Source organism: Takifugu rubripes, chromosome 5, assembly GCF_901000725.2.
Source record: "Takifugu rubripes chromosome 5, fTakRub1.2, whole genome shotgun sequence".
NCBI lineage: Eukaryota > Metazoa > Chordata > Actinopteri > Tetraodontiformes > Tetraodontidae > Takifugu > Takifugu rubripes.
In genome coordinates, this window is record NC_042289.1 from 2,067,501 (window position 1) to 2,087,988 (window position 20,488).

Genomic DNA, 20,488 nt, shown 5'->3' on the forward strand with positions numbered 1-20,488 from the left:
ACTGCCTAATATAGTTAATGTTGGTTTTTACTTTGAATTTAGTGTATTTAAAATACAAGCAACTTAAATCTGGTTAATTTATTTCCAGTCACTCTTCTATTTGCTCAGGAAAACAACAAATATGGTTATGTTTACATGTAGCTAAATGTATTTTGTATATGCTGTGTCTGACCGCCTGCCCGATGTTGTACCGGGTGTTAACATACCACAAAACAGCCGAAGGGCCTGCTTTCTTCCTTCTTCTACTTGTACATGTCGACCTAATCAGTGTCGCCGCCGAAGAAAATAAGAAATCATTGCGCTCATAGATCAAACCGACTGCTACACAACACACCTGGAACACTTTAAACAGCAGAACAAGAGACATACATTCGGGGAGACGATGGATTTCATCACCGACGCAGCGGCTCTCAGATTAGATCCAGAAATCCCTCCCAGATTATCATTCAGTGGCTGTTACAAAATAACCGGCTCACATCCACCGGGATGGAGGCAAACACGCCAATTATGAATGTACCGACAGCTCAATTAGAATTCTGGGCCTCCGCGCGCGCACTTGTGATTTACGCACGCTAAACGCATTCAATTGCGCTCGGTGTTATTATCAGGGAAGCGCCGGGAATATGTTTTATTATTTGCTTGCCTCTGATGGGGTAGTGCGTGCGTGTGTGCGTGCGTGTGTGCGCACGCGCTTTTTATAGATCCAGTAACAGACGGAGGGCCACGCACGGGGAAAGAGAGCGAGTCAATTTAACGCGTCGAGGATTCCGGTGTGATTGCGCAATCCTCACCGGGGAACCGGGGCGAGATCGTGTCGAGGCTGAATGACAATTAGACGGAGAGATTAAAAAAAGAAGGGGGGGGGGGGGGCGGTGTCGAAGGTAGAAAAAGGCAAAGAAGAAATACTGTGTGTGTGTGGGGGGGTCACCGTACAGCTTTCAGCAGCCCCGTCTCCCCATCTCCCCCTTCCTCATCTTTTTCCTCCCTCCAAGAAAAGGAAAAGCACGGAAGCTTCTCATTGGGCAACCTGGGGTCAGCTGGTCTCTGCCTTCCCCTTCTTCACCCGGTTCCATTAACGCGCACACACAGATTCTCTTGCCCCCCCACCGCTTTCTCTCTCTCTCTCTCGCTCTAAGTCCAACACTGGCACTCAGCCACCCAGATACCCCTTCCCCTCTCTCACCCTCCTCTCACCCTCCTCACCCCTCCTCCTTCCAATCTGCGATAAACTAAGTGATAGCGGCAGCAGCAGCAGCCCGTCGGTCTGTCGGCTATAAAACACAACAAATCATAAAGTGCAGGCAAGGGAAGGCAGAGGAAGGAGGACGGGAGGGAGAACCGTTAGCCATTAGCCGTTAGCCTCCTTCTACTCCTCCTTCTTTTTCATCGTTGTTGTTGTGTTTGTGTCCTCCTGTCCTTCCCCTCTCCTTTTCCTCTTTTCTCCTCATCCTTTTCACCGGCTTTCCCCAAATGAGTTCCTATTTTGTCAACTCCTCTTTCCCGGTGACGCTGCCGGGACCAGGTGGAGGAGGTGGGCAGGCGGCGGCGGAGTCGTTCTTGGGTCAGATCCCGCTCTACTCGTCTGGTTACGCGGCGGACCACCCGCTCAGGCACTACCCGACCGCCGCAGCCGTGGCGTACGGCGCCGGCACCACCGGAGTGCACCAGGACAAACCCTACACAGCGTCATATTACCAGCAGACGGCGAACGGCGCGTACGGCGGTCACCGGGCGGCGGGGGTCGGTGTCGGGGGCACCACCGGGGCTGGCCCCTGTGACTACGCCACTGCGGCGGCCGCAGCGGCCGCGGCGGCGGCGGCTACGAGCTTCTACCGGGACAAGGAGCACCAGTGTAGCCTGGAGGAGCATCAGCTGGCGTTAGGTCAGGACGGCTTGCACCGTAAAGCGGAGTGCGCGGGGCTAGGCGGGAAGAGTCTGTTCGGTGATCCGATGGACGACAAGCAGTCTTCGGTCCCAATTTATCCGTGGATGCAGCGGATGAACGCGTGCAACGGTGAGTGTCGTCTTCTTCCTTTTCCTGCTGCTCTCTTGCATATTTTATGATCCCCGTCATAAAACTGACGTTTGTTTCCTCTGTCAGCCCCTCCGCTGTCTTCTCCCTGCTCCTTTCCTCCTCCTCCACCTCTCCCAGTAGCTGCTTTATGATCCCCGTTTGTTGGGCTGTCAGTCAGCCGTGCGCGCTTTTATTGTCCGTCATAAACCGGGTTTGTTTGGGCTGTAGCTCCAGTTACTGTATGTGACCTGCTGACCGACGCTGCTACCGGGGAGTCGAGAGGAAAAGCCTGTCAGACAGTGTTGTGGGTGAAAACAAGTCACAGATAGTAAGATAACCGTGACAGAAAGACAGGAAACACGAGTTAGATCGATTATCTACCCCGCTGTATTGTTCTTTATATATATATATATTCTATTTTTGCCTTTAGATAAAATAATTTTAAAATTCATTAGTTTTACTTTTTCGTGTTTCCCTAATAGAAACCTCTAGCTTCTGTCCTCAGCAACCTTGTTCAATCTTATTGTAGTGTTAACCTATCTGAACAGATTAGATAATCCTTTCATGTAGGATTTATTTAAATGGCCACGTTGCCTTTGAAAGTCAGTTTGAAGAAGAATCGTTAATCTACGCATGTTTTTATTACATAAATATTCCGCAGCACGCCTCCTTTTGCAACTTCACTTGTAACATTAAGCAAAAGCGTCTTTTTTCAACAGGGAAGAAAAGAAGCCTGTTGATATTGAGTTATAGATGCTGCGTCTGTTGTGCAAAACCCCGCAGGACTCGCCGAGTTATGACAAATGAGGTGGGAACAGGCACTGCTGCAAAGAATTATATAGGGAAGAAAAGGCAACTCGGGCTTTTAATGACAATCGGTGATGTAAATGACGGCTGGACTGAAAGAGAGGAGGCGGAGAGAGATAGAGAGTAAAGAATTACCCAAGACCAATGACTGTTCCTCCATAATCCGCCTTGAATGCGTTTTTATTTATGGATATTTAGTGCCCTGAGCGGCGTGCGGGTTTTCATCAATGCTCTGCTCTGTGGATCGATACAGAAGCAGTAGCTGCTGGATTGACAACATGGCCTGTTGTTTACCAAAATACAGGTCGAGAGCTTAGACACCTGATCCACTGACTCCACACGAAGATTCTCTCTTCCCCAAACCTTTTAACCTATTATTATTATTATTATTATTATTATTATTTAGGGCCCATTAACGAAACACGTTAGTAGTATTAATATTAATATAAGTGTTATTTTTGTTGACCCGTTTTTTGGACCATGCTATACGCTATAGATTAAAATGTATCGTTTGAAAATAATTACGCCTAATCATTCTAAAGCTTAAGCTAATTAAGTCACAACTACATAGGTAGTTACTATCCCGAAATTGTCCTATGTGATAATTTAAAGGATAACTAATAACATTTCAGCTGCTACTAAACTGGTCTATGAAGCAAGTTGGTTGATATTGCCTAAGCAGCATTTATCAGCTGAGCCAGGACATAGTAAACTCTTTGATTAGGAAGCAGAATAAGTCTAGTATCAGACCTGAATCATATTATTATGCACCCTCTCAAGGTTTTTAAATGTCAGGAATAATTTCAGCCCTTTCTGACTTACTCTTCCTGGCGTTTGCGCGCATGACTCTGGTTAAACTGTAACTTTCCCTGTGTTTTGCTTCTTTCTCAGGGACTTTCGGCAGCCCCGGGAGACGCGGCCGTCAGACCTACACGCGTTACCAGACTCTGGAACTGGAGAAGGAGTTCCACTTTAACCGGTACCTGACGCGAAGACGGCGGATCGAAATCGCGCACGCGCTCTGCCTCACCGAGCGGCAAATCAAGATCTGGTTCCAGAACCGGAGGATGAAGTGGAAGAAAGAGAACAAGTTGATTAACTCCTCTTCGTCCTCCTCCTCTTCGTCCACCGTGAACGGCACAGAGGAAGAGGAGAAGCAGACGGAGTGAAAGGGAAGATACAAACTGATGGTGTAATATTAAGAGACGTGGATTTGTCTCCAGCGGTCCAGACACGGGTCCGATGTGAAGGCTCTGGAACTGTTTTAAAACCAGGATCAGGGGTCGCTCATTGTTTGATGCTTCAATCATCGCCAGCCACAAACAAATGCATCCCACCACATTAAATTCTCCGTTTGTGGTCTAAAAAAATGTGTGACCCTCGGAAGGAAGAAGATTGAAGAAAAACAATGTAATGCAACAAATAAATAGCAAGTAATAGAAACGATGGGAGGACGGTGACGCATTTTGAAGACACGACTTCCTGTTGCATTCCAATCATAAAGTACTTATTTTTCCACGGCTTTTGTCTTTTATTTCTATCATTTCCCAGCAGGCGTGTTGATGAAGTATAAAAACTCGACTGGGGCTGTTTTCTGCTCCTGGTAGTCTGTTTTATTTTCCGTCTTCTTGTTGTGCGTTACCTTCAAACGCAACCAAGCTGGGAAGGAAAGATGTTTGAATGTGTATATAAGTCACACTTTGTCCATATTTAAACTGTATAGAAATGAGCTGGCTAAAAAAACACCTTGCATGGTGCGAATATTGTGTTTGCGGGTAGGTGTGCGTGCGTGCGTGTGGGGGGTAATTTAAGATTTCCAGCTCTTTTAATTTTTTGATAGGATTGGGACGCATGGGAGGGGTTGTTAACCTACTGAATTATTCTCCAAACTACCTAAAACGTTCAGGAAAAGTGTATATTTTATGACTTTTTACAGTGTTTATGTTATGTGTCTTTTTGTCAAGTAATTACGCATACTACCTATAAGAAATGTTCAATAAACTGTTAACAAGCGAACGTTTTTTTTTTATTTTATTTTCAAATTAATGTTGGATCACACTTGGATTTTGGACAAACAACGCGGCTTTGACGCAAAACAATTTAGCCACTGTTCCCAAACCTGCGTGTTTGAAACGTGCACGCACCATCGCCCTGGCCTGCGGGAGGTTTGTGGGGATAGGACCCAGCTCTGCCGATGGCGAGCTGCAACTAATTAATGACCAGTTGGAGTGAGAGAAAGTTGACCTGTCCTCAAGCCAGCCGGCCCGACACGTCACATACACACACACGCACTTCAACCAGACAAAGTGGACAATGTCCTTATGACCCCATGAACTCTGTGTGTCCCCTGAATGACCGGCGCGCGGGTCCCATCTCTCGGGAGCTTGGTTTGCGGTCATGCACGAGCATCGGCACCTCATTCCGATTAACTTAACTTTTCATTCACGCCTCTGATTTAAATAAATCGCGTGATTCGTACCGAAATGCAAAAGGCGCGTTTCCAACAACAGTATCATCAATACCTTGCTCTTGTGTTATACAAAAATGCATACAGTAGCGTATGAAAATAATGTATATTTTCCAAAACAAATGCTCTGAACGTATGATTTCCACCGTGTAAAATGACATATATGATAATGCTGTGGTTATTATAGCAGCCATGCAACAATTCCATATCAATTCTTATTTATAGCCCACTGCATGTGCATTTGCAGCAACTCATTGAATACTATTACACTTTTCCTCCGGCAATTTGTAGAATTACATTTATATTGAATGAATAAGAAATAGTCATGAAATGTTCTGTTTCCAGAACTTTTGGTGTAACAAATACACAAGAAAGAATGGTGAAGAAAAGGAACACTAAATACATATAAGGCAACCAGCTATAGGAAACAAAACCAATTTTTTGTCTTCACTAACTGTATTTTTTTTTCTTCCCAAAAAGGCCATACTGAGCTCTTCAGCAGTTCAAATATCAAACGTGACTGTGCAAATCCAGGGGGAGTGTGTTCAGAAGTGTGTGCCAACTGGGTCAGTGCCTCTTCATCCTCCGCCCTGTTAAAGGCTGGCCATTCCTGGCGCACTCTAAGTTCTGGACTGTATTTTTTAAAAACTCCCTGGTTTGTTTTCCAGACAAAAATATAGAGAATTCATGTTGATGGGTGGACAGTATCTGTTTTATACGTTCTAGCCCCCGTGGGTTCCTACGGCTGTTTCAGTCTGCTGGTTAACTTTTATAATATTCAGAGTGTTTTTCTGAGCAGCTTTAGTCCACATTTTCCACAAGCAGCTGCTTACACACTGAGCATCGCTGCTTGTGGAAAATGTGGACTAAAGCTGCTCACACATACGCACAAATGCAGGCACAGATTCGTACAAACACTCCCCCACACAATCAAATCATTTGTATCATTTCACACACGAAAATCTGGAGTACTTCATCTGTCCCATGTTGGCATGTCGGCTGTGTGTGTGTGTGTGTGTGTGTGTGTGTGTGTGTGTGTGTGTGTGTGTGTTACAGTGAAGCATGCAGCTCGCACTGAGGCCTTCTGCAAACACATACACTGACACACGGGGCTGAAATGCATCCCATCCTGGGAATCAACAAATCATAAATCAGCAGATTTCCATCCACAGATCAGGTTTAACATTCCTCTCTTGCAGCTGGATGTAGGGCAGTGAAGAAGTGTAGAAGTGTAGAAGTGTAGAAGTGTAGAAGTTTAGTAGTGTAGAAAGAAAGAAAGAAAGAAAGAAAGAAAGAAAGAAAGAAAGAAAGAAAGAAAGAAAGAAAGAAAGAGCATTTGTGCTCTGCAGCTGCAACTGTTGCATTTAAATGTTTGTGATAAATACTGATTCTATTAATAGCATAATAGCATATTAATAGCATATTAATAGTGACTGCATCAAAAGTGATCATTTTTCCCTCTAATAAATGTGATCAGTGAATGTAGCATTATAATCACTGTTATGGCTGCTCAGAATTTTGCATTTTGCTTTTTTTGTTATAATTGTTTACCACCACTGCTACTACTATTACTAGTGCTACTCCAAAGAAAAAGAAGAGGCTGTAGATTCAGTGGACTTCAGTAATTGTATGGAAGGAAGGGTATTATTTATGGTTTATGGTCAGCATCTTCCCATTTCTGCCACAGTAAAGGTCAATTAACAGGCCTGAATGATGATGGAAGCAACTACTAACAGGGAGGAGGGAAGAGTAAAAAATACAGCTGCCAGATTTTAATATCTATATTTAAAGGACGTGTCTAGTTGTTCTCACTCAATTTCACGTTTTTTTTGTGCAATAAGTCATATCTGCAGTAGGTGGCGCTCAGAGCTCACCGGCATCTCCAAACGACAGGCAAATGGTGTGCGTGTGTGTGTGAGGGAGAGAGAGAGAGAGAAAGAGAAAGAGAGAGAGAGTTTCCTCCGCCCACCCCTTCATCATTAAACCTCAGAGCATGAATTACCTCTCCGAAGCCATCGGCGAGAATTTACGACTGGTCAACAAAAGCACGTGACCACCTCCTCCCTCTCTCTGTCTCTCCTCCCTCACCTCACCCCCTCACCTCCCCCACGACACACACACGCACACACACATACACACACGCCTCGGTCCGACAAACTCACACACACCACCCCACCCCCATATTTGGAGGGCGCATACAAAGCTAAAAACGAAGTACAGTGCAACGCCATAATTCACTAATACATCATAAATCGTTGAAAGTACCAGCGTTGTAACGACCGAGAGAAATCTAACAAATCAAGCGCCCCTTAGTACTCAACTGTAAGCCTGCAACTCTCTAAAACAACCTAAATGAGCTCTTACTTTGTAAACTCGTTCTCGGGGCGCTACCCAAATGGCCCCGACTATCAACTGCTAAATTATGGAGCCAGCAGCGGCGCTCTGAACGGCGGGACGTACAGGGACTCCTCCACCGCCACCATGCACCATGCGACGGGTTCTTACGGGTACACCTACAATGGTATGGACCTGACCGTCAACAACCGGAGAGGGGGGAGCGGTGACGACGCGGTAACCAGCGGACACTTCGGGGGCGGCTCGCTCGTCGGGGACGCTTTGGGATTCGGCTCTCCAACAACGGAAAGGAGTTTCAGACAACCCTCCAGTTGCTCCCTTGCTTCTGCAGCAGAATCACTGTTGTCGCCCGGCAGTGGAGACACCAGCCTAGGCGCACGGAGCTCGTCTCCGCGTTCGGAGCAATCAGGAAGCGGCAATCTCAGCTCCACAAACCTGTCGTCCAGCACCAACATTTCCTCCTCCGGCGGCGGCGGCGGCGGTGGCGGCGGCACGGTGCAACGCTTCACGGAGTTGGATGACGCGTCTACCGAAAGCGAGGAATTGCGACGAGACAACGGCCATGGCGGCAACCCGGTTCCCAGGACAGGTCACTCACACGGCGTGCAGAAACAGGAGGGCGGCCCGGCGGGGGCAGCCGCGGGCAACACCGTTGGCAGCGAGGGACAGCCGCCTCAGATATTCCCCTGGATGAGAAAGCTGCACATTAGCCATGGTACATTCTGCTGCTCATGTCTTTATAGCTTATTAGCTCTGTATCGTGCAAGTTCTAGAGCGCCAATATTCATAGTGCTACAATAGTCATCGTGCCGATCAGATAGATTGTTTGGGCACATGGGATTGGTGACAATTTAGTGATTTTACAAACGGATAGGGGAACCATGCTGCGGTGCGTCTCTTTAAATATATGCTATAGGCTCCACTGAATCATAAATTCCTATATTTGAGCTTATGACGATAGCCGGATAATATCATTTAGACAGTGTTCCTCGTGTGTGTGTGTGTGTGTGTGTGTGTGTGTGTGTGTGTGTGTGTTGGGGGGGTTCTGCAACACCTAAAAACACTATTCCTGGTCAATTAAAAAAATCCCACTGACTGACGTAGGGACAGTCTATGTCGACATTTCTGAATCTTGATTATGTCTCTTCCACGCGTAATTTTGGAGGCTCTGTGCCTGTGAGCGAATTTATTCAACATGAACTCAGTCGAAGGGCAGGTAACGATGTTGTACATAGACCGAGATTGCGCATTTTCTGAACGTAATTCGTTTTGCATTTCCCTCCCGTAGAGTCCAGCGACGCCGGACACTTGCCTCCCCCGTCTATCTCCCCCTTTTTTTTTATTTTGGCAAATTCCACAAAGCTTCATAAATCTGTCAAGGCAGAGGCAAGCCCTGAAGCAAAGCCCAACAGGCTGATGAGCGCAGACAGAGCCGGGTGGGAAAAGAAAAAAAAGAGAGAGGAAAAAAGGAAAAGGTCGGGGAGGCTTTGCAGGCTGTTGCGCCTTTGAAAGTGAAGCTTTATTACGTGTGGGAACTTTATTAGGGAGGTGAGAGAGAGGACGGGGCAATAAAACCCTGAAGGGAGCAAGAGGGAATGAAAAGGGGTGCGATAAAGTGCGTGCTGCTGAGGAGAGCTGGTTAAAAAAACAGTAATGTGACAAATAAAAGCAGATCTTTAAGAACAGGCTGTGGAAATGGCAGAAATCAAATGTGTCATGTAGGACTGCTGTCAGAAAAAAGGAGCCTGATCCATGCAGCTATGTCTGTACATAGGGCTATTTTGGTAACGCCATGCAGGATGGAAGGTGTCTACGTTTGTAGTGCGTGAGGTGGAAAGGAACTGGGAACAGTCATTCGAAGCTAAAGTCATAGGTATATAGACAATAACGGAATAAAGAGGACACTTTTTATGGTAAATAATGTTGCTAATAATCCACCAGGGACTTGATTTCACGTCTTGGGCTTTTACTCATTGTGCGTAAAACACCACACAATTATTTTACATGTTGTGTGTTCAGTCACGACTCCTAACACCCGTTCTGTTGGTTCCAAATATGTAGATATGACAGGTCCGGATGGAAAACGTGCGCGCACGGCGTACACGCGTTACCAGACGCTTGAACTGGAGAAGGAGTTCCACTTCAACCGGTACCTGACGCGGAGGCGGCGGATCGAAATCGCGCACGCTCTCTGCCTCACGGAGCGCCAGATCAAAATCTGGTTCCAGAACCGGAGGATGAAGTGGAAGAAAGACAACAAACTGAAAAGCATGAGCCTCGCCACCCCTGGCAGCGCCTTCCAACCGTAAAAAAGAGTAAACTATTCGAAAATATCCGTCCATCTCTTTGTAAAGCTGTCAAGTACACGTGAAGGCGGCCCGGAAGGAAAGTAAAGAGTGGGGAAGACCTACTGAAAACTTGAAAAAAGTAGACCGAAGACGTGGACAAACGGAGATGAAGAAAAACACACAAAATTCCAATTTTAGAGACAGCAGCGCAGCACTTTTGTTCGGCATGTTCGATGTTTTAAAAGCAGTGTAGCCTATAAGATATTGACAGTGGTACTTGCTTCTTGTATAGAAAACACAATCAAAAAACGTCATGTTCCTGTATGCTGTAGTCTTTCTGTAAAGAGGGCAGTTCAAACAAGGAGAGTATGGATAATACTACCTACCTACCTACCTTTCTACCTAGATTTACAACCGTACTACCTACTTGTTATTGTCTAAATATCGTTTGTGTCAAGTAATGCGATGTTTTGTAAGTGACCAAGTGCTTTCTAGAGAAGTTAGCATGTGAGCTCTTATGATAAGTTATTTACAGCCAATAATATGTGTATATCCTTGTAGCTCTATGAGTAGTGTGTGTTTGTGTGTATGTGTGTGTTTGTGTGTACAGTATGTGTGTGGTGTATATGAGTGCACGTGTGCGTGTGCACTGCTTCTCATCTGCGTATTCACTCGTGTATAGCGCTACTATTCAAAATAATTGTTATTGTTTTTTTATTATTATTGTAATATTTGAATTCGTTGTTTAGAAATGATGTATATAGATATATATATATATATAATGTCATTTTTCAATGTGACCATTTGGCTACCTGTGGTGTGAGCGTGTTCGTGTGCGCGCTTGCCATGTGTAAAGAGGAAACGGCTCCTTGTGTGAGGCCCGTCAGCGTTAAGCTTTTTATATTTGTTTGTATCTTGGAGTAAGAAAAAAAGCAACAATAAAGTCTCTCATACTCATCAAACCCAGCTGCTGTTGGGGGAGTTCCAATTTGGCGCTCAAACGGGCATACTGAGTTTTCCAAACCACGACAAGCCAAAAAAGTTTTATAGGACTCAGCGTTATTGCTCAGACAGCGATGGCACCGATAGACAGTCATTTTTCCCCAATTCGATTATTGCTTTCATATAAAGCATGTATCTAAAATGCCAACTGATTTCCCACGCTATCATTGGATGCGCACAACGGAACACTGCTGTTGTATAAGGGTGGATTCCAATTAACCTGGATGATGGATTTTTCTAAAAAAAAAAAAAAAGAAGAAAAAAAAAGAAACGCATTTGCTTGAACTCCCTTATTGGACAAATTTCATAAGCTTTTTGATTTTCTTTTATCATCGTGGCAAACATCAAGTTTGTCTGACATTTTTGAAGTGATATTTTGTTATGGAATGGTCCATTTTCGTCCCCGCGAATGATTGAAATGAACGCAGCCAAACTGCGTCGCCTACGCTCTGGAGGCCTGTGTTTCTGTCTTCCAGGCCTTCATCTAACCCTGAACGCCACATTTCCAAGGCGACAGCCTCCTAATTCTCCTGTCACAGGGCAATGCGAAACAATAACCACACACGCACACGCATGCACACACCCATACACAGGACAATTTTCATATCTGCTGTCTGACACGACAAAAAACTCATGGCAGCAGACAAATTGTTGGCTTTTTACTGAGCAACAGTTATTTTTCGGAGGCCAAGCCCTGCAAAATTAGGTTACCATTTCCTAGTTACCAACCTAGTGAAGTTTCCAACTCACCGGTCAATACGCTAGCAGCTCCCGCTTAATAAAGGACATGATGAGGGGGGACAAGAGGTCTTGCTCCGAGCTTCATCTGGACACGAAGTCTCCTGTCTCCTCTGTGTGTATGTGTGTTGAGATATTTTTTTAAAGTGAACCCCTTCTGCTTTGAGCCATTATATAAAAAAGAAGGGAGCTTTGACATTTACATGTCAAACGGATGAAGGTTTTTTTTTTTTTTTTTCATCTCCAAGTTGGCTCGTAAAGATCAGCCAAGGCCTCAAAATGATACCTCTCACTGGCTCTCCGCTTGTCACGTGGGGTCCATAAAGTTAGTTTTATGGTTTTGGGGAGTTGACAATGTACTATATATTTCACATTCTAGAAAGCAAGTGACGGTTTAACGGCTTCGCGGGGATCCTAAAGGGGTCAGTAAAGTAGAGACAGAGCAGCAGAGGGAGGGAATGTGCGTTTTTGTTAGTGAGAGAGCGCAGGCCACTATACCGGCCACTTTTCCTTCTCCGGTTTACACAAAGAGCCCGGCGAGCTCCTGGCCGTGCGGCTCCGGATACTGGGAAAAGCAAGCCGAGGGAAGGAAACTCATGCGCACAGTAAGTAGTGTCTGAATTCGGTGGGGGAGGGAGCTGTGTAATTATCATGTCACTCACTCACTCTGTAGTGTGTCTCTAATCGCCCTGTCGCTGTGCTGCTAAGCTCCGCTGTATTCTATATACTTGAGATTGGTTGTTGTGGCTAGTTCGGCTGGTCCGATGATATTGGCGTCACAGATGGAATGTGAGCTAAGGCGCGCAGCTGCGCGGACATTTCTGTAGCCCCCTGTAAATTTGGATAATACATGCGCAACGACAGCGCGCAGGCACCTAAAGATAGGAAGCTGACGCGGTTCTCCCTGCTGGAAGCTGACAGCGAATGGCTGACATTTGCCCAGTTTATACAGCGGATTGAACTTGGTGGATTCACAGAAGTGATATAAGGTCCAGGAAAACAGATTTTAGAAAATTGAGATCTTTGGCTAAGCTAAATATCGGGCGACAGCTATGCTGAATTTTCAATCACTGTATTGTGCCTAAATTCAAACTGTGGAATGTGCAAACTGCTTTAAGTATATGATAGAGTCGGAAAATGGATGTGGGTGGTAGTATAACAGACCCAGGAGAGAGAGAGAGACAGAGAGAGAGAGTATATATACATATGTATAGTTCATGGTAATATTGTTTTAACGCTAAGGTGCGAAACTGCTACTGTGCCATCTTTATACAATCGGTGTATATTGCCATAGAAACCATTTGAGGCAATAAATATTTACATCTTAGCAAATGAAACACATTCAGACTAAACACAGAAATTTAGATCAAGGTTAGGTTCTTCGTATTATATCAAATTATCTGATATAGAAATTCTGTGACGTCTTAATGGCCTCGGGGCTAAAGAAAGTCCGAGTTTGTGGCACTATGAGAAACCTTATTTCAAATAAGATTATCGTTTTCTGTCAATAGTAACACAGTTTAACACACACACACACACACTCACGCGCGCGCGCGCACACACACAGGTTGGATCAATAAATCCAAGCTGTTTAAGAAACCAGCAGTTTAATGTAACGTTATAAAATAATAATGAAAGTTGTAAAGACTCCGCCGTAGATAAAACCAGAGAAGGTGGAGATGTCGTCGGTATCTGCACCGTATCATCTCACCCAGTAAATCTTTCGGCTACTACATCCCCACTGTCAGCGTCTGATGTCTAAAACTGTCAAACAGAGCCGCTACCGTGTCGCGCAGCGACATCTTCTCCACGCTGGCTCTTACTGACTTTACCCTTCATGCAAATAGCTTAACGATGCGTGTCACGGATTTCCACCCATGACGTCTCTTTCAGACGCACAAACTTTTCTAAAATGAGCAATCAGAACGCCACGAACGTGAGTGTCGCTCAAACATTGGATAAACTGTCCACAAAAACGTCCACATTTACAGACCTTTTGACTGAATTGAAATATTGAATAAATGTTAGAATATTTTCCTACGTTTGGGATCAATCTTTTTCTTGTCACATCATTTACAAGCATGCAAATCTCTGCTCAGTGGTTTTAAAAGTAGGCCCAACTCCTATGAGTCAACCTTCTTTCTTATCTGTCTGTTTGGTTCAATGCCACCGCATCTTCATTTATTTATTTCAGATAAACTGAAACCGCTCATCCAATGATTACAGACGCTTTACGCGTGAGCGTGTAACACCGGACAAGACCACACGCACTAGTGAATCCCGTGTCCTCCGCACTCCGCTAATAGGAGAGGAGGATTCTGCTTTCGGAAGTCCCTCTATATGCTCTTAAACTCTCATTTATTATCTCTACTTTAAATGTGGAACCGGCCTCCCCCCATATTGAGCCTCCTGAAGCTCCCCTCCGCCATTGCAATAATTATTCACAAGCTTGTTGTGTAATCATGCCTGTCATAAATTCTTTCGACTTTAATGGACAACATTAACAACATCAACGACAAAAAAATATACGGGAATATTATGAACTTTGGAATGTTTGATTAATTATAGTTTAAAATGTATTCAAATTTAAAGGCAATACGCCACATTTGTTAATCACGGCTATCGCAATTAAATATATATGCTCTTAATCCGGAGTTTTCTTTATTACTGTGCGATGTGCTTGATGAGATTAGCATGTAAATGCAACTTTCCAAAATGAATGTTGTCGAAAAATACGTTTTTAACACTGTGGGTTTTTTCCGCCATACTCTTAAAAAATATCTTTTTGTGTTTCCGGTTTAAGATAATGGTGGATATGTGCGTGGATGAGAGGAAGTTCCAATGCAGTAAACAGGAAAACGGAAAAAAAAAAATCATTTTTCATCAACTTCCTGCTTTTAATGATGATACGGGAACTCCCCCGCCGGGACCAGAACCGCCACCATCACAACACACACCCAGGCCTAAATACAGGGACGTGACATGACACGCGTGACACATAGTTCCTTTTCTTGTAGGGATAAGTGGAAGAGGTTTCTACATGGGAAGGCACAGCAGTAGTTCTGTATGGGCTCCTTTGTTTTTGCCCTATGTGTGTCATCTGTTTCCCGTTTATGTACAGAGGGCAGCTCCAGCCTGCAGAGCCGCTTCTCCCGCTGTATTATGTGCATTATGTGCATTATATGCATTATGTGCACGGGCTTGCTGCTCCTTTGAACCTGTCGAGGCTGTCACACGGCGCTGCGCTTGACTTTACAGTCTGTGTGTTGGTGATGATGAGTGGGGTGAGTAAATAATAAGACTGGTCTTTCTTCTGTCACTGCATTGCAAAGGTGTGTGTGTGTGAGAGAGAGAAAGAGAGAGAGAGAAAGAGAGAGAGAGAGTCGCTGGCTTTGTGTGGGAGTGCGTGGGGTGTGTTTTGTTGGGTTTATTGGCAGGGCATGAGAAAGCACAGGGAGAGAGAAAGGTGACTGACCCGGGCATGGGAATATTTTATATGTACGCTTACTTTATCAGCGTGGAATTCAACTTTCGCATTTGAATGAGATTTTGTCCATTTTAGACAATTTGGTGGGCTCATTTCGTTGATTAGAGCAACTGTGGGGAGCGAATTGAGCTATTGGCTATTTTAAAAAGAAAAATCGCACCGAAGTCGCCCATACGCGCACTCAGTGCTACAATATTCTCCACCTCTTTTTCCACGAGGCATCTCCTGCGATGGCCTTAGATTTAAGCTGGCATTTGAAAAGCCCTAATGTCTTCTGCATACTGATAGGGGTAAACCGCACCGGCACGCCTCATGAATAATGCAGGAGTAAGAGTCATCGGGAGGTCAGCAGACACGCACTGAACAAGGAGACTGCGCACCAGAGGGGATCAAAACAGCACACGGCCCCCGAGGTGATTGCGTGTTTGCCTGTTAGTATTGACATCCGGGGAAAACGTACTTAACAACTATCTGTTTTTACAGATCTGTTGACCTACTAGTTAGGCAACTGCTGGTCAGCAGGATGCGAGGTCAAAACAGCAGAGGCGTATTTTAAATCAGTTTGCGTCACCAGTTTCATGCACACGATTGCACATGATTCTTATCAATGATTCTTATATGAAGTTATACAACTAGTAGTTCAATGATTATGAAATACCTGTACGAACCTGACTGCGGTGTTTTTACAAGCTCCCTGGCTCATGCTATGTGAAACTGCGTCACACATTTAAATATGCAGTCTATAGTTAGGCGTTTGTTCAAGAAAAAATAAACTCGCTACTGTTTTGTCAAAAGAATACAAGCACACTTAAACAGAATATCTGCCGGAAATATTGTATAGTATATTACCTGTATACATGTCATATAAAGAAACAAAAGAAAAACATATAAGGAAGACTAAACAACCAAATCTGTAAGTAGATATAGATAAATTATAGCATTTCCCACGGGATGGAAAAGAAAATGCCATAAACACCGTGATTATGAAGTAATTTACAAATTAAATGCTAGAAAAAATTAAAAAGGTCTTTTGAGGATCATTTTTTCGCAGACTGATTTAATGATATAATACTATGGGTGCTCCAGGTTTTATGCTTGTACAAGCATCCATAGCTTAGTCTGTCGAAGTTTTTATTGATAATTATTTATATTGTTCTTGTAAAGCCACCCTTAATAGAGGCGAAAGAGAAAAATGGTTTATAGCTGTGGTCTCGGTTTGCGCCATTTTATTTCCCCGAGAATGCAGCTCTCTCGTGCCACCACCAGAGCCCGCTTCAGACCAATAGGAAGAGCAGCAGCCCGCGAGACCTGCGCCACTGCTCGACCTTCCCACCAGCACGCGCTGCCCTGATACATGTTTTTTTCCGCCTAAACTGGCGATAACCTCTAACAAGCTCCTGCGTCTGCCTCCCTTTTAAAATATACAAGTGCGTCATAGCTGTCCCCGTCCTTTTCTCCATGATTAATATCCAGAGAGCAGATAAAAAAAGAACCAGGTTGCTCCGTGTAAAGCAGGCTCCGGAGAGCCAAAGGGAGCCAACGAAGCTGCATCTTTATTTGTGGAGGCTAACAGTGAGGAGCTGTGACCAGCTAAAGTGTCACTACCATAAACTTGACAGATTTCTGCATTGACAAATGATTAAAACTGGTTCACCGTTGTTGTTTCTTTAACCCTTGTGTTCCTGTCTGAGAAAAGGCAAAGAAACCAGGGTTATATAGGGAAAAGAGTGTCCGAGCTAATAGGCAGCCTGCAGCTGAAAGTTCACCGAGTTGAAGGGTCAGAAGTTCAGTGTCGTGCGTGAGTTCCGCCCTCGCCTTTCCTCACTTCACTCCGCTCCAGACCGATTGCTGTATGTCAAAGGCAAAAAGAGGGAGGAAGACAGAGGTGGGGGAGTAAATAGGAGCAGAGGTAGGGAGGGAGGGGGGCATAGATGAGAGAAATGATAGCAGGAGGCAAAGGAGAGGTGAAGGCCTGACCTTCCCTTCCCTGCCACGGTAACAAAAAGCAAAGCTCCTCCCGCCGCCGCCATGTACAGAGTGAGGGATGAAGGAAGAAGAAAGAGGAAAAATGGAAGGGTTGAAGGTGAATGTGGGAGGGCGTAAGGTATTTGGTGACATTGAGACTGAGGCCTGTGTGGGGCGCAGGTGTTTGGCAGCTTTGTTCACACTGGCTTATGTTTTTTTTTGTTTTAATAGGATATAGAGGAAGAAAAAACATTCATTTATACTTGAAATCTCGAATCAAATGAAAAGATTTAGAAGATAGTAGACAAAATAATGGGTTTTTAACAATACACAAAACAGTGTAAAAAAACTTATTTAAGAAATGTGATCCTACATTAGCATAAATAGTTAAACCAACATACATCAATAAACTCAATGGATGTAAACACACTAATGCAAGCATTTTTAAAGGAATCTGTGCAGACATTAGTGGCTCAGAGCCACAACAGGTTGCTATTTATAGGCCTTCTTAAAACAACAAACTTATGACTAACCCCATCAAAAATAAACTCATATCTCGTTCACCATCAGTGAAATAATAGTCCCCTTATCTGATTTTGTCCACTGCAGGAGTAATGGCAAGCGCAGTATACATTTAAAAAAAATAAAAAATAAAACAACAATAATAATAATAAATGAATCCTTAGAGAATTTGTCTGAAAAGCTGATGGGCAAATAACGACGTTAAAGATTTCCTCCAAAGGTTCATTTTCAGTTCACCATATTAATTCAATCTTTGTTGGCGACCTGCAAGTCGTGGCTCCTGGTTTCTAATTGGTCGTGAGTGTTGTAGACGTGCGTGCCCGTTGTAAAACGTCAGGCACGTTCATTTTGTTACGGTCAAGGAAATAAATATCCTCGAACTGTTTCACGTGTTCTGAACTTAATTGTAAGAAAAGAGGGAGCTTTAAGTGTGGACAGATGGCCCAAAAATCGATTAGCAAAGACACAGACAGAAAATCGTGAGCACAAATGCACCTGGTAGGTTTGTGTCTCCCTGTTTGTGATCTCGTGTCGTTTAAACTTGTTGTTTGTGATCTCTACGTGTTAAACGATACGTTCGGTTAAAACACACAGTGATAAAATATTCCCCCTTAAAACGATGGTTCGTGTTAGGGGTTTGCACGTCAGCGCGCACAGCAACGCCATTTGTGTTTATCCAACAAAAAGAAAAAGAGAAATGATCCTGAAAGAAAAGGTTAAAAATGAGAGCAAGCGAGCAAGAGATAGAAGAATCCCCCCTCCTCTGAATTCGACTGACCATTTTTCTTCAAAGTAATGACTCCAACTCAATTTGGGATGACAGGGAGGGAGAGAAAGAGAGAGAGAGGGGAGGTAAAGCAACAAAAATGACAGAAGGGGGGGAATGGTGAGAGAAGGCAGTGCGGGAGAGGTGGAAATGGCCGAATGAAAGGGTGTGGAGAAGGGAGGGGGTGTGGGTGAGGAAGAGAGGGGACGGTGGGGTGGGGTGGGCTTGGCTGTGTGCGGGGTGAACGAGAGGTCAGCGCGTCTCACCAATATTAAAATGTGTACCGGGGACGCGGGGGTGACACGCCTCGCCCGTTAAACAAAGAGTGTGCCAAACTGGCAGATTAATTTGAAAACTTGAGTCCACGCACACACACACAGACACGCAGACACAGACACACACATACACACACAACACTTAATGCCTTAAAGAGACCACAGTCTCTCCAGCAGCCCTGCTCGGTCTCCCAGAAGCCCCAAACCGCTCGCTGTAACACCCGGGAAACACCACCGGGACGCAGGCGAAGGGTTCCTAAAACGCGTAACGTCGAGGACGCGGTGAACGCACGGAGCGCGCCGCCGCCGCCGCCGCCGCCGCAGCTCTGCGAACATGACGCGTGTTTTCGCTGGATCCTCTCTTCAAACCCGACCCGGTTGTTGCTCCAGTAGTTTTGGCACCGTCGGCGAGCGTGTGCGTCCATCTGCGTGTGCACGTGAGTCGTGCCGTCCGCGGAAATGACAGCTACACTTTTTTTTCCCCCCTCAAGATATCACGAAGAGTCACGAAGAAGTCACCAAATTCAAAAAAAAAAAAAAAAACCTGTGGCGTTGAAGGCGCAGAATGAACTGAGACTTGCCTTTGCGGAGACTAATGGAAAGTAGCAGTTGGTTTGTTCGACAGCTGAAGGAGAAGATCAACGGAGAAGAAAATGCCTAACTGCGGGGAGGAAAAAAATAAGGCTGAGTCGTCGTTACTACGGTAACGCCAAAAAATGAGGGATCCGCGAGCTACAGAGAAGTGAGTTGAATTTTTTTTCAAGAAGCTTGAAACGGCTTTGTAGAGGAAGAAGATGGGTGATTTGCGTTTGGTGGTGTGTATGTGCGCGTTCCCCAGCGCACCGTGTGTGTATGTGGCAGGTGCTTTGGCCATACTGGGAGCAAGAAGACAGTCACGTGTTAAAGGAGCTGCGGCAGAGCCCACTCCTCCTTCCCTGCTCAATTTCTGACGTTTTCGTTTTTATAATAGCTAAATACGTTTTAAATGTTATTGTTCAAGGGCTATTTCCGTCGTGTTTGTAACCCGTTCTCATTTTAATGCTAAAAATTCTCCCCCTATCAATTCGAAATAGTGTATTAAACTATTGTTATATAGAAATTGGTGCATTCAATCCATTTTTGATCACTTTTAGGGGGGCTGTATTCAAAAGCTACATGTTTGAGCTGCTGTTGTGGGTGAAGGCAAGGTTGTAGCTTGTGGAAGGTTAAAGGTCATGCTGTAGAACTTTCTCCTAAGACCCTTTAAGCTATTTCAGACCAATATTCATATCTTATGAAAAAGAACCATTGCTTTGCCATATTTTATTTTAAAGTTTCAATGTCTGTCTAAGATTTTCAACACATACTAAAATCAGACTGAATTTGGGCGTGTTTGTTGTGGTTTGCGTCCTCATGCAGCTTCCTTTTTTCTTTATTTTCTTTTCGTTGGCCACACACACACACACACACACACGAGTCACCATGAGCCACGGTAATTTTGGCTGTTTCTTTTTCTCTGCTTTGGTCAGTGTCCCATGTCTGCCAATAAAAATGGCTGTAGAATAAAGGCTCCATTCCACAGGGAGCATGTAGCATCTTTGCGTGGCTGCGGGGTCCAGCTCCTCTGCTCAACACATGCTAATCTTTTCGCAGATTATGATCACAGGCCTGTTGAAATAGGCTATAAAGATCTGATTCATTTCAGCAAATAGAATTGAAACATTTGGTCACAAGCAAAATACAATTGACCTCTTTTTCCTTCATTTGAAGATCAAATTCCTGACTTACATTGCTTTGGCCATAAAGCTAAAGCTTTTTTATTC

General features: G+C 44.6%; 3 protein-coding genes and 1 long non-coding RNA gene across 8 annotated transcripts in view; 3 read left to right on the forward strand and 1 right to left on the reverse strand.

Annotated features, from left to right (window-relative positions):
- The window catches only part of LOC115249942 (uncharacterized), a 2,655-nt gene extending 2,016 nt beyond the window's left edge, over positions 1 to 639 (reverse strand). Inside the window, exon 1 of the long non-coding RNA XR_003888554.1 lies at positions 1 to 639. This exon is cut by the window's left edge and continues 748 nt beyond it. This is a non-coding gene — a long non-coding RNA (uncharacterized lncRNA).
- hoxb3a (homeobox B3a) overlaps positions 1 to 20,488 on the forward strand; it is a 68,730-nt gene that overhangs the window by 5,737 nt on the left and 42,505 nt on the right. For 2 of the 5 annotated variants that reach the window (XM_011603559.2, XM_029836634.1), the window contains exon 1: positions 18,628 to 19,428. The exons of 1 other annotated variant lie outside the window; for it this stretch is intronic. The gene's annotated coding sequence lies outside the window, so the exon portion shown is untranslated. Of the gene's footprint in view, positions 1 to 11,944; positions 12,277 to 14,612; positions 14,956 to 18,627; positions 19,429 to 20,488 lie in introns of those variants that run through there. 2 more of the 5 variants (XM_011603561.2, XM_029836630.1) reach the window with 2 other exon arrangements.
- On the forward strand, positions 939 to 4,834 carry LOC101072768 (homeobox protein Hox-B6a). Its single transcript, XM_003964257.3, has 2 exons — positions 939 to 2,014; positions 3,713 to 4,834. Exons 1-2 carry the CDS (start codon positions 1,471 to 1,473, stop codon positions 3,988 to 3,990), a joined length of 822 nt encoding a protein of 273 aa, XP_003964306.2. The 5' UTR covers positions 939 to 1,470; the 3' UTR covers positions 3,991 to 4,834.
- hoxb5a (homeobox B5a) lies at positions 7,381 to 10,893 on the forward strand. The gene is made up of 2 exons (XM_003964258.3): positions 7,381 to 8,358; positions 9,705 to 10,893. Exons 1-2 carry the CDS (start codon positions 7,641 to 7,643, stop codon positions 9,950 to 9,952), a joined length of 966 nt encoding a protein of 321 aa, XP_003964307.2. The 5' UTR covers positions 7,381 to 7,640; the 3' UTR covers positions 9,953 to 10,893.

What these genes read in the sequence shown, in the direction of transcription:
- LOC101072768 (XM_003964257.3), top strand. Translation starts at nt 1,471, where the DNA reads ATGAGTTCCTATTTTGTCAACTCCTCTTTCCCGGTGACGCTGCCGGGA. An exon ending in GCGGATGAACGCGTGCAACG is followed by an intron (nt 2,015 to 3,712) that starts GTGAGTGTCGTC and finishes CTTCTTTCTCAG; the next exon opens with GGACTTTCGGCAGCCCCGGG.
- hoxb5a (XM_003964258.3), top strand. Translation starts at nt 7,641, where the DNA reads ATGAGCTCTTACTTTGTAAACTCGTTCTCGGGGCGCTACCCAAATGGC. An exon ending in AAAGCTGCACATTAGCCATG is followed by an intron (nt 8,359 to 9,704) that starts GTACATTCTGCT and finishes CCAAATATGTAG; the next exon opens with ATATGACAGGTCCGGATGGA.